The sequence below is a fragment of the Aythya marila genome, assembly GCF_965140915.1.
Source record: "Aythya marila genome assembly, chromosome: 4".
NCBI lineage: Eukaryota > Metazoa > Chordata > Aves > Anseriformes > Anatidae > Aythya > Aythya marila.
Window position 1 is genome coordinate 68,331,549 of NC_139045.1, and position 13,885 is coordinate 68,345,433.

The 13,885-nt window shown below is 35.7% G+C and overlaps 1 protein-coding gene across 1 annotated transcript in view; it reads left to right on the plus strand.

Moving 5' to 3' along the window:
• Window positions 1-13,885, plus strand: part of POLN (DNA polymerase nu) — a gene marked incomplete at both ends in the record, with an annotated part of 92,295 nt that overhangs the window by 52,042 nt on the left and 26,368 nt on the right. Inside the window, 2 exons of the mRNA XM_082758714.1 lie at window positions 9,566-9,648; window positions 12,222-12,353. Coding sequence (XP_082614840.1) covers window positions 9,566-9,648; window positions 12,222-12,353 — 215 coding nt within the window. The remainder of the gene's footprint in view (window positions 1-9,565; window positions 9,649-12,221; window positions 12,354-13,885) is intronic.

The following is a 13,885-nucleotide window of genomic DNA, read 5'->3' on the forward strand; positions in this document are numbered from 1 at the left end:
AAATTTCTGTAAGACTACCAGATTAAATCATTGTTCTGAAGAAGTGTCGTTATTTAAAATCAGGCTTGTTTGCATTAGGCAAAAAGCATTAATTCTAGTTTGAGATTTTCATTCCTCTCACAACAGACATCATTTGTGGAAATGTCTGTTTATTGATGAATGCTTGTAACTGTTAGATTTTTGCATAATAAAAGAAATCATACTCAAAAGATTTTGACAGGGAACACTTGAAAACTGTGTCATTTTCAAATACAAGCTTCGTGATAGCTGTAATAATATTTGGTTTGCCTTTGGAATACCTATGTTAGGCAGCACAGCCTCCACAAACTGGGGTATAAATACATGTAGACATATATATATACACATATACATAAATATATACGAACTTTTATGTTGAGATACAGGAGATAGATAAAGATTTTGACTTGTGGTGTTCAATTATTATAATGTGTTTTTTCAAAGCATTCATGCAGCAGTTTAATTTGCTGCCACTTTATCCCCCTCCTAATGTGTCCTGTTCCTTCTGCCACCCCTGAAATCTGGTAAAAAGGAGGAGGTTCGGTATGCCTTCTCAAATCAGAGTTTTAAAACATTTTAAGCTCTATGTTGAAAACCTCATGGGCATCAGTGTGGACTATTTTAACAGTTTTACGTTTGCAGCACAGCAATTTCTGTTTTGAAAGCTTACTTGCAAGAGTTGATATTAATCAAATTTAACATTGGACTTGCCTTGTACCCTTGCAGACTGTCTGAGCCTTAACTTATGAAAATTTCACCTTTTGGTTTACAGTCCCTTGGTGAAGTACAGCTGTGACATTTGTTTAGACTAGCAAATAATAAGGGAGAGGGAATAAAGTCTTCAGGAAGCATAATGGGTTTTGTTTTTTAGAAGAGTTAAACAATCACTTTAAACAAACCAGGTCGTTAACTGCAAGCTTAACCAGACAGCTTAATTTTATATCAGATTGGAAGCTTATTATTATTGCACATCAGATGGTTTCTTAGCAGTCTAAAATAGCTGAAAAACAAAGCTTTAGAGTTTTCATCACCACAACTAACAGAAACTAGTGTGAAAGATCAAGCTCTGGGGAGGTAGGGCAGTCCTCAGTTGTTTCGCGGTGTTTGACGATGCTTGGCTTTGGTAACTTCATGAAGAGGATTTCTTGTATATGAAGAGTTATCTTCAAAGAGTCATTTTCATCTACAGTGGTTTTGATAAAATACTACATTTTGTGAGCACACTCCAGATCTTAATGAGATGTTTTGGTTTATTTCATTTAACTCAATTAACTTTAACTTGATTTTCAAGCTAAATCTTGATGAAATCAAGAATGCAAAGGCAGGTCTTACAGATCCACACTATTTTCAAAATGTTTTGAGGTGCTAGAGCACGTTTTGACACAGTTTATAAGCAAATCATTTTTAGGATTGAATCCAACAAAAGTAATTAGATATTCATTGATGGAATTTTTAGAATATGGAAATTGATGAAGTAATGGGTGTGTTTTGCACAATAGTACTGTGAATCTAGCTATTATGTGCCAAAGAAAGCAAGTAAAGCTTGTGCAAAACAGTATTGTATCATATGTCATATCACCTTTGAGAATTGAGGAATCTTTCGTGGTTGATCTAGGTGTAACAGGAAGTGTCCAGACACCTCTTTGCAGAAGTTAAGACCTCTACACTTTTGAAGCTTTGGTTTAAAACCTACCAATTATTTTTAAAAACAACTCATAGTGAAGTTTTAGTTTTGTCTTTAATTCAATGTGATTATAAGCATAATAGAATTTAAGCTACCAGAGGTATTTTCAGTGAAGACTGAAAGAAAAGGATTATTCATTATCTCATCCTTCTCTGCAGAAAATCCTCATATATATCATCATTGAATTCTTCCTCTTTTCTTTGGCTATTAAGATCTTTAAATGTCTGCTGCTTACCTTTTTCTTAACTGTGCATACTCATTTTGATGTAGTGTGACATACCCCTCCTTGTTCTTCCTGAGCAACTTGTACATTGTTTGCTGGTGGTTTGATGGGGCAACTAATTGCAGTTACATCATCTTCTGGTTGTGTACTAAGAACTTTGTTTCCTGCTATTTCACTCTTCTGGTATTTGGCTAAGGCTGTTCCGAAACTCTATTTCTTTATAAAGACATGAGACTTCTGCCTGGGCCAGTACTGGTGGTTATTTGATACTTTGCTACCGCTACCAGTACCGTCTCCCAGCATGGTTTCCATTCCTTAACTATTTAAAGCTTCTTATGGAAAAGCTTGAGAAGTGAAGAAAGAACTCTAAGAGTATTAATTTGAGGTTGATCCCTGACATGTAGTTTAAAACAAGTGGGATCTGATGAGTTTTGTCATCCTATCTTGTATGGCCCTTGTAAACTGTTTCCATTTCATTGTTCTTTCAGTGATGGTGACCATCACCCCTGACATTCACCCAGTTAATGACTTACTTTCATTCTCTGCTTTTAAAGCTGAAGACTCTGACATGAGAATGTCCTCTAGCAGATTAATTCTTTCAACAATCACATCTCAGAAATAAACATCACCTGTCTGGGAAACTGGTGGTGTAAGAAAGAACTACAATTGTGAGAGAAAAGCACTTTTGTGTTCCTGCAGGAGTGAAGGAGAGAAAAGATGAAGGTTCCAGGGTAGGGTGTCCTTTCTCAAGAACCTCAATTTAGTATCAGGCACTTTCTGATCTCTCTGAATGAAGTCCAGAATTGTACCCTTTTAAAGAGAAATCTCTGACCTTTTTTTTTTTTTGTCAAGGGCACTGAAAATAACTGCTGCCTAACATACCTCCTCTGTACCTGGGAGATTAACATGCAGGTAAATACCCTAGTAAAGATAATGGATCACTTTACTCCCAGATGAATCCTTCAACAAATTGTTACTGACGATAGGTATAATTTATGACATGACCTTGTTGCAATCTCTTTATCTGGTTCCCTGGTACTTTAAAATGTAGCAACAGAAGACTTCTGGCCCACAGAGCAAACTATAAAGATATGTCTTTATCTTCTGTAAAGTGCTTGAAAGCTAAACATCATGGTCTTTTGCAGAAGGTTTAGGACTAATGAAATAAATCTTCATGCAATGGACTACAGAGGCTACTCAGACAAAATAAATTATTTTATAATTAACCATTGGAAGGGCTTTTAAAATCATAAAGTGCTTATGGAGTCTTGAAAAAGAGTTTTATAGGGGTTGTAAAGCTTCTCCTGGTGCTAAAAGGGCATAAATTAAAAATCAGTTTGGTGGAGTAGCATGCAAAGGGGAAAAGAGATACAATGACAAAAACGTGGCAGAAAAAAAACGGCTATGGTATAGGAAGGATGGTATCAAGCTGACTGTCCTGTAGTGTTTCTTTCACAGAAGTGTCCTGTAGTCTTTTATTCACAGAAGATGAACACAACTAGCTGAAGTGAAAGCTTTTATAAAAACCTCTAAATGAAAAAGAATACAAATTTTATTTTTTAATACACATTTTTAATACAAATTTAAGCTCCCTGATTGGGAGGTTTTGACCCCCTCCCATCTTTAAGTATGTTCCCATATTTACAAGGAAAATGCATACCAGAGGTTCACCAATATGAGCAACAGCCACTGCAAGACATCTCTTCTATCCCCGTGCCAGGGTGGGAATGAGTATAGGTTAAGTGAGGAGTCTCTATATTATCCTCTAGATGAAAAGGAGGATATGTGAGAAATTTGATGTTGTTATTGACTCGTTGATTGGAGCATATCCTTGGGTGAGAAGCTTCTCTGTGTTATTCCAAAATCTCATATCTCACTAATGCAGATCACATCAAGATGAAAATGCAAATACAGGCATTGAACACAACATCCGATTCAGATATAAAAAGTGTTTGGAAATGACAGAAATAGGAGAATAAAAGAAAAAAACTGCTTAATAAATATATACTAGGGCTATATCAGAAAGGTCTTTTTTTTTTTCTGTTACCTATTTCACCTGCTGTTTCCCCTGACAAGAAGTTAGTCTGCATTTCCTTGTAGATGTTTCTTTGCTATTTTAGAAAAGTATCTTGCCTTTATTGCCACTCTTCTGGGCAGTCTAGGCAGGTTTCATTTTTCATCCTGACGTCTCTGTGCTCTTCTTATGAGGAAGACAAACTAGCTACTTCTTGTTTAGAACACAGTTGTGTAAATGCCTTCTAGTTAGAGAAGCTATATATATATATATATATATATATATATGGCTTTCATAGGTTATGTATGTGGTTTTCAGTAAACATTGTATATCAAACTGTACATTAAAACTGTGTATGATAAAATACTTAGGCTTAGTGCACATACTTTATTCCTAGCTCTTGCTTATCATGCAAGGTAAAAGTAATAGTCTATTATGAAATGACAGTGGCTTTGAGGAGACTGGTTCCCCACCTATTCTCTGTATTGTAACAGAAATTAGCCACGTAAAAGTCACTCCAAGATCTCTTCCACGCATTATTTAAAAATGTCTGAGACAACTCATGCCTGAGCCTTGTCAGTATTTTCCACTGGTCATGGAATGGTAACTTTCAGAAAGATCTCCTACTCTCGCACACTGCATTAATGGTGAGCAGGCTAGGTTATAGTGGAACTAATCTCTTCCATATGGTTAGGATGCCCAAATATATTGTGGTATATATTCTGCTTGCCAATGTCACTTAAAAACTAAGCTTTCCAAATTTTCCTCCAAGATGATATATCCAGTGGTGTTATCACGATAAAAGGGAGCAGTTGCCACTAATTATGTAATTTGCCTGTACCAGTTTCATATGCCAGCAAAGTTCCAGGCACAACCTTACAAAATATATAGCCCTCACCACTATTTCATAGCAACAGTGATTAAAAATGGCAGATTTATATACTCCACTGAAGAAATTAAAACAACAACAGCAAGTGTAAAGGAGCAGCCAGATGAATGACTGTGTATTCACTTGTATATTCAGTCATTTATTGGACGTTAATGACCATGTATAAAATGAATTTAAGGGCACTCCAGCTCCTTTCCTGCATCAAATCCCAGCTAGGACTTGGATTAATTGACAGATAACAGGAGAGCAGCCAAAGTTTTGTGGCTGTTATGACTGAGCCTAGCTTGGTGTAATGTAATGCAGAACAAGGCAATGCATGTCTGCCAGATATTGTGTTGGAGAAGTTTGTTCTGCCTTGTCCTGTACATAAACAGACGACTTCCGTCACAATGCAACGTTTCCCAGAAATACTGAAATGTCTTATCGCATTCTTTTAAGGCTGGTTTCCTTCCATTTCTACCTGTTCTCAAAGTTTTATTTTGCTATTGCCCAATTTTTATGTCCTGTGGCATTCCTGTTTTTTTTTTCTGCATGTGTTCAACTACTTTGTGCTCTGTGCTAATTTCTGTATACTAAAATTTGCATTTTTTGTTTCTTTATAATATTCTGTGCAGTTTAAAAATAATTCTATCTTGTTCTCTACTTTGTAATAAATATATTATTCTGATTCTGGTTTGTAGCTAAGCTTTTCTTTTTTTTTTTTTTTAAATCACAAATAAGATTGCCATATTTTTCTTGGGTATAAAGAAACTTGGTGCTCATAAGTTTTAAGACAATTCAGCAGAAAGTCTTTGGAATGCTCTTTTTATTATTTCTATCATTTTATCATTTATCATTTATATTTATCATTTTTATTATTATTTTTTTTCCTTTTCCAGGCAGCTATTCCCTTTTTGGCATACAACCTACTTCATAGTAGAACCATCTCTTGTGAGAACTTGTATATCTCTACTCTGACCACATTTGTCAGATTTTCTATAACTTTCTATGCTGCTATTTTGCTGTCTTCGCAGACCTTTCCTGGTTCTTCAGCTCTGATAACTCCTTCCAAGAATAATGAGATCTGTTAACCTGCACTTGATAAGTGTCTTCCAGCACAGAAGCCCATTCTTTATTTCACCTAACAGATGTGTATCAAGTAATGTACTATAAAGCAAAGTACTTGCAAAGCAGTACTAAACAAAGGAAGGCAAAGGACAAGCAAATCGGAATTGTGGAAGTAGACCGAAATAAGTATGCACCAAGGACAGGGATGTAAGAGTGCAGGCACACAAGAGGTGAAATACTGCACGTTTGGAGATGGCAAGTCAGGAAGAATTTGAAGATTATCATATTAATGAAGAGCTTGAACAAATAGCTTATTAAAAGAGGGACATAATAGCTTTTTATAAGTAGGACATCAATTAATGTGTTATAGAATCATAGAATGGCTTGGATTGGAAGGAACCTTAGAGATCATCTAGTTCTAACCCCCTGCCATGGGCAGGGACACCTCCCACCAGCCCAGGCTGCCCAAAGCCCCATCCAGCCTGGTCTTGGGCACCTCCAGGGATGGGGCATCCACAGCTTCTCTGGGCAGCCTTAGCCAGTGCCTCACCCCCCTCACAGTGAAGAATTTCTTCCTAACGCCTAATCTAAATCTATCCTCTTTTAGTTTAAGACTGCTCCCCCTTGTCTATCATTATCTGCCTGAGTAAAGAGTCCTGCTCCATCCTTTTTATAAGATCCCTTTAAGTATTGAAAGGCCACAGTGAGGTCTCCCTGGAGCCTTCTCTTCTCCAGGCTGAACATCGCCAGCTCTCTCAGCCTTTCTTCATAGAAGAGGTTCTTGTGAAAATAAATGTATTTGTACAGGAAATAGGCTCAAGAAGAAAGCCCAGTGAGGATTTCTAGCATGGCTACTGCATGGATGAGAAATTGACCCCCTAATGCTATTTTGTTATTCAAAGGAATAGTCTTCTGCTCAAACTGCAGGAGTACCGCTCTATTACAGAAGGAATCAAACATCACAGGTAGAAACCAATCATTGTTAATATAAACAGGAAAAAAATCATTATTAGAAAAAAAGGAATAGTATTGATTAATGACTTCTATTTGCTCGAGCACTTGTGATTTATATGGCAATTTCTTTTATCATCTTTTATTATTCAGGATTCTTGAGTGGGATACATACATTTGCACATATCGAGGGTGCTAGATTGAATGCCTCTCCGCTGAGTGCTCACATTTCCCCCTCTGACATACAAGGATGTGTAGACTGACCACTTTGTATTTAGCATTTTAGTAAATGAAAAATTTGTCACAATGCTCTAGAAATGTTACCTGCTTCTCATATATTTCTTAAATAACTGAAGATGAGGAAACGTGAAGCGGCTGTCATGCTTGCTGTAATCACACGATGTGGGTCCATTTGCACCATTAACTGTCTCAGACAAGGTTTTCTTGTGATTGCTTACAATCAAAACAGGATTCTTCTCCTGGTACTGCCTATCATGATTACAACAAAGTCTGTTTCTGTTTTTCTCTGTAGGCCCCTACAGCTTGAAGTTTGGATGATGCAAAATTAACCTTAAAATCCTAACACTGGGTTTTCCTGTGCACATTACCAAGTTCTGGTGTCTTGCGCTGTTAAAGCTCCTCTAAAACCACCAGTCCCACCCAGCAAAAGCAAAGCTCTGGGCTTGAGTTTCTTCCTCAGTACCATGACCTGATTAGTCTACATGTTCCTCTACGGATCTCCAGGACTTTTTGCCCACTGTATTCTTGCAGTTATAGCCCTTCTTTTTCAGAGAGGTTGGCAGCTAACATACCCCCTGCTCACCCCTTGGCTCTCAGTTGTCTCTAATCTCAAACTTAAGCAAGTCTGCATGTAAAAACTGTTGCTCTAATTCTCTCTCTTGTTTTCTCTAGGCATCTAGTTTGAATTATGCATTAATAAGAAAACAGAATTAGATTTTTTAGTTTCCCTAATTTATATATTCTTCAGTCCTTGTTCTTTATTCCAGAATGGTCATCAGGTGACTCTACTCTCTGTTCTCTAGGGAACTCCTGTTTTCCCTCCAGACTCTGTTTTCCCTCCTGGTTCTGGATAGATGTTTTCCCAAGAATATGTGTAGCTTTCTGCCAGGTCCTTCAGGAAATTCCTGCAGACTTTCTGCCAGAAGTTGCTTCAGGAAATCTTTGATGATGTCTGGTTTCCTAATTCTGCACATATTAGTTCCAATTGCCACTCTGTCATCTTAATCAGGTACATTTGGGAATCTCAGCCTGTTTTATTCATAAGAGCCATGACCTTTTCACCTGGCACAGCAGAGAAGGCAAATTATAAGAGCCTCCAACTACCAAAATGATTGACTTAAGTGGGAATAATCTTGACACTGAAAACATCGTCTATCAGATTATCTAGCTCTTTGTGTCTCAGCCTAAAAATGAACAGAGAAAAGTCCTTTTTTATATTTGAAGCAATTATACTGCTCAAAGTCACAATGTGAACTTTTACAAAACCGAAGACTATTTGCCGAAGGAAGATTTTAAATCGTGTTCAATTTTATTTTTCATCTTCAAAAAAATCTGTATTTCTGTAAGGACACTTAACACTGATTGCACCCAAGGCCTACCTGTTCATCCTTCAGAGCCTAATTATACCAGCACTTTTCATAGGCTAGGCTAAAATCAGTGTATGGGCCAACCAAGCGCAAATTTGTGGCTCTGTTGATTTTCTAGGTGTTTGAATATCATGGTGAAATAATGGTGAAAGACTCTAAGAAGATATACAGAAATACAACATTTTTTTCAAAGCTTGTCAGACAAACTTCCATGATAAAGCATCTTTCATAACAGAAAGCTTTCATGACAAAGCATACCAAACAGAATTTTAAAATGCAATCACATCATCATGAACATACTCATGAGGAAACTTATTTGTAAGCTGTGCCTTGTGAATCAGGTATCTCTGCCAGCAGTAAATCTCTAAGTTCCAATGACAGTTTGTGTAGGTATTTCTTTTCAGAGTGTGATCAGATTAGATTGCCCTCAATGCACTCCTATTTAAACCAATTATCAATATTCATCAATGTTGTCAGTTGTCAGTAATTTACTATTCTTTCTGAATCTACACTTAGATAAGAAAATGCATAGGTGGCATAAACTTGATCATTGCAGAGGTCTAGCTTTTAATTTGCAAATTACTAAATCCATGAACCCTTTCATAGGACTGCTTACATCAATTGGTGAGTGAATGGGGAGTGGAAAGGGCAATGCTTTGCTGCCAGTAAACTAGCTACACTCTCCAGTTAAGAAACAGCCAGTGCTGCTGTTTTTTGAAGTATCTCTATTGTGGAGCTCCGTAAGACATGTAAGTGATTTGGTACATGCTTACATGTATATCAACCATTATTCTTGATATACAACCTTTGTTTAAATTAGCTTTAGGTCAGACTTATGTTCAGAGTCTCAATACACTTTATGTCTTGAAGAAATGCTGTTGCTGGGGAGATTTAACTTTTCTCATGGGTCAGTACTGGAGACTTTTCACCCCAAAGAACTAATAGTAAAATAGTAGGACTTTCCCTAGCCAAGGATTTGATTTAAAAGCAAAGGAAAGGACAAGATGAAGATTAAGGAGCTTCATTTACTATAGACTATCACCCAAAATTTTTAAAGAAGTTGCATTTCCTGTGGGGATAAAAATTTAAATTAGTTTTAACTGAAAATATATTATTTTTTTTGTTCATTTAGGAAGGGGATTCCAAGTGAAGAAGTGAAACAAGCTGATAGAGAGCAAGCAAAGCGTGTAGTTTACTCAGTAGTTTATGGAGCAGGTAAGCATCTTACAAAATAAACAGCTACAGTATATTCCTACCTTATATGTAATTTATGCAAGTGTGCTGAATTCAGGAAAAGGAATAAAATTTTGTATTATATTGTTATTTATATCAAGTATTATTAAATAATCTACTCTGTATCAAAATTATCCAGGTAATATAGCTACATTGACATACACAAATATTACTCTGATTTTGTGTTTATTTGTTGCTGATGCAATTGAAGCATTTGTCTTTATCTAAAATTAGTATAACTTTTAGGAAACTGCATTCTGTCAGTATGTGCATGGAGATGAGAGTAACTGCAGTGAAATTAGAGGAATTCAGATGTTGTGTCAAAGCATGTTTATAGAATCACAAAATGTTGAGGTTAGAAGGGACCTCTGGAGGAGCTTGCCTGTATTATGCTTACTTTCATGTAGTAAATAGTAATATTTTTTAATGTTTTCTTAGCTTTAAGTTACACTTGGTTTATATTTTCAAGGTCTTTTCCATAATCTTGGAGGATAGAAAACAGTATAATAAAGAAAGAATCTCTCTATGTCTAGGAGTCAGTACTTTAAAAAATATACCAGATAGAGAGATGGATAACAGTATTACAAACTTCTTGCTTAATTTTGAGCAGTTATATTCATCTGCTTATGCCTCAATCACTCTGTAAAGCTGCAGAAAATACAATTTAAACTTCCATAAAAGAAAAAATTAGTTCTGGCACTATGTTCAAGTCCTGAATTATACAGAACACAGAGGAATGTCAAAGTGTTTAAATGAAAACCAAAAAAAAAAGCAAATAGTGCTATTTTCAGTTTTGAAAGATATTACAGAATGGAGAACACTAAAACTCACAGGCTGTTGCTACCAATTCCCCTGGCACACATAATTTAAGGGGAAGTCTCAAGGAAGCTTTAGTCCACTCCTGGGAGCTGCTTAGCATGGTCTGTGCTCCTGCATCGTGAAATGTGATCTTACATAGTTGTACAGTCCTCTCTTTTTTGCTTCCCAGAAACTGCATCTCCCTGGAACTTTTCAGACTTCCTTATTGATACTGTGGCTTAATTTTCTGACTATTTTATGTAATGCTTTGTTCTGTATAGCAGTAGTTCTTTAGAAGGATAATGTGGATATTGCAACATATCACAGAATCACAGAATTGTAGGGGTTGGAACGGGCCTCAAGAGATCATCGGGTCTGACCCCCCTGCCAAAGCAGCTTCCTTAGAGCAGGCTTTCATATGGATGTTGCAGTTCTCTAAGGCAGCCACAGCAGTCTTCTAGCTATTAACAATATGTGCATTGACAGATAGATTTGTCATTTTCTGACCAAAGAAGTAAAAAAAAAAATTACTTAGATGTCAAACAAATGCACAGGCCTCAAGGCTAAGAGTCATCCTAGATGTGAATTTCTTATTTTAGTACCTTGTCCAGACTAGTGTTTCTGGAGCTCAGTGGAGATCCTGGCATGACAGAGAACAAAATGGTACAGGATTGTTCTGAAATGCACATCAAACTGACAGTGATGGCATTTAGGTGGCTGAAATCCTTTCTCTTTCAAAAACGCTAGATAATTCTTCTTGACGGTATTACTGTGACAATAACTATTCCATGCTTTTAGTGCCTTGAGACATCGCCTCTCAGCTTGTTATTTGCAGACACAGTGCTGCTTTGTGTTGCTGTGCAGCTGACAAATATATCTGTCTTTTAAACCTCTTATGACTAATGTTGATGTATGTTTTATTTTTACTGGAACTATTTGGTTTATAAATGTCTTTAAACTGTAGCTCCTGTATTATGTTTTCACACTCTGGAAAACTGTCCTACGTTTTGTTTGTTTGCTTGTTTGATTTTCTATCTTATCTTATAGGTGCTCTTAGATAGAATGTAATATATATCGTGCATTTATGTCCTATCCAAAAGGTATTATTCCTTTCTGTCTCTGCTGACAGACTTTTTGATTCTGGATGTCTTTTTCCAACCCTTTCATCTCACAACTTGGACTCTGTTTTTTACAGAAATTGAGGAGCCTAAGACTCTGAAATATGTGGGACTCACACTCCTAACTATCATTTTCAAATCAAGCCACTTGGTCTGATTGCTTCAGCCATTATTTTTTTCCGTGATTTGTACACTATATCCAAAACTTCTAGCTAAACTAAACCAGCTGCATCTCCATCCCTTTTTTTAGATCTTCATTCACATTTATATTTATTTAAAATTATTTTCAAGTTCTTCATCTGCTCCTCAAAATTTTGCACATTTCAACACTTACCTAGTGTTGATGATACTTCAACAGAAGTTATGTGAACAAAATAGATGTCAACTGCAATATAGGTATAAATTGTAACTAGGAATTTCCTAATTATGTACTTTTTATATACTTCTTATTAAGGGTATTCTTAATCCACTAACTTCAGTGAAACATTCAAGCTCAAAGTTAAACATTTGCATTGTTTAAATATTACTATAGTATATCAGATCCATTCTCTTTCATACAGATATGTACCTTTACTAATTCCACTAATTGTGAATGTAACAGTGTGTAGTGGATTTCTGTTCTGCTTTTCTATGCACCAGGTAAAGAACGTCTTGTTGAATGCCTGGGAATTACTCCTCTTCAAGCCAGTCACTTTATAGAGAGTTTTATGCAAAAATACAAGAAAGTACATGAATTTACAAAGAAAACCATTGAACAATGCCGAACAAAAGGTAATCCAAAGCCCACACGCATACTTTTATTTATTGATCAGCACTGTATTACAATGATGTAGACAGAGATTCAGCTCAACCAAAAGTCAGATAGTTACAGGTGAATATACGGGAGAAAATATAGAATATCATTTCCTGGTGAATCAGGTTTTTCTCTTTCAACCCTAAGACAAACTGGTTAAATATGTCTGACTTATCTCAGAAAGATGCTAAAAGATTAAGATGCTTGTTCACAGAGTGAACTCTATTTAACATAAAGTTACACTGCATCATTTTAACGTATAACGTATTCCAACACAAATAAACCATAAGGAATCTTTCACTTAATAAATATGCCATATGGCTGCTGGACCATAGAAGTTCAGGCATTTAGACAAAAACAATCAAAGAAACAAAAAAATTTACAGAGACAATTTTTAACACTTTTTTTTTTTTTTTTGCATCAGTCAGAATTTATATTCTTGAAATTCAGGTGGTATATGTTATGACAGATGTGCGCAGAGTAATTCTTGGAGACAACAGCTGCAAACTCTTCTTGCATCAGATTTGTTGTTAGTCTATATATTCATTGATATTTAGTGAATCCTAAGAGTGCAGTAATTTGGAGAAAGTATAGCTGCTTGAAATATTTACTTTAGAAGAAAAATAGCAGAATTATTAGTAGAATTATTAGTAGAACTGTCAGAATTAATTTATTTTGTTTCCTAGTACAGCATACTGTACTAAGATATTTTGTAGAAATAAACAGTAAATTTGCAATTTATTATTACCCATCGTTGAACAGGTGAGTGTCATGATAGAACCATATAACTGATTCTGACTTTCTGGTCATGAAAATGTTGGTATTCATTTTCTCTACTTTGTAGAGCTTAAAAGCCTACTGGAAGAACGAACTGTCTTTGTGTCATGAAATTACATTTCTTTATTCATTAATATTCCTAAAGAAAAAATAGGTTTTCGGTAGCTTCACTTTAATTAAGCCCAACATAATATAACCAGTAAAATATTACCAGTTTATTACATATTGCTTTGATCTATTTAAAATAACATAACTTTCTTCTCTTTTGAGTAAACAAGTTTCTGTAACCAAAATTGTGTGTAAAATGATGTTTTGTGTGTTTAGTGGACAAGTGTGTCATAACTAACAACCTTGATTGTCATTAAAACTCGGCACATACTAGTCTAAATAGTACTGACTCCTCCATTCACTCCCAACTTTCAAACATTGTTTTAACTATTAATGGTAGAACTATAACCTTTTTCAGTTGTACAAGCTCAAAAAAATTGCAGCAGATAAACATTGTTTAACATTTTTCTTATTAATCCACCTCAGATTCTCACCAGAAAGAAACTTCTAACCTACAGAGCTCATTATAAATCTTTTTACTTATCTGCAGTTCAGAGGTTAATAGCATCTGCCCACCTAATGTTATTTGCATGTTATGAATGTCTGATATTTCACGTATCAGAAGCACGCCATTTAGGAGTAGGGTTATTACAATAATTCTATTTTTCATTGAGAGTCCAATGCT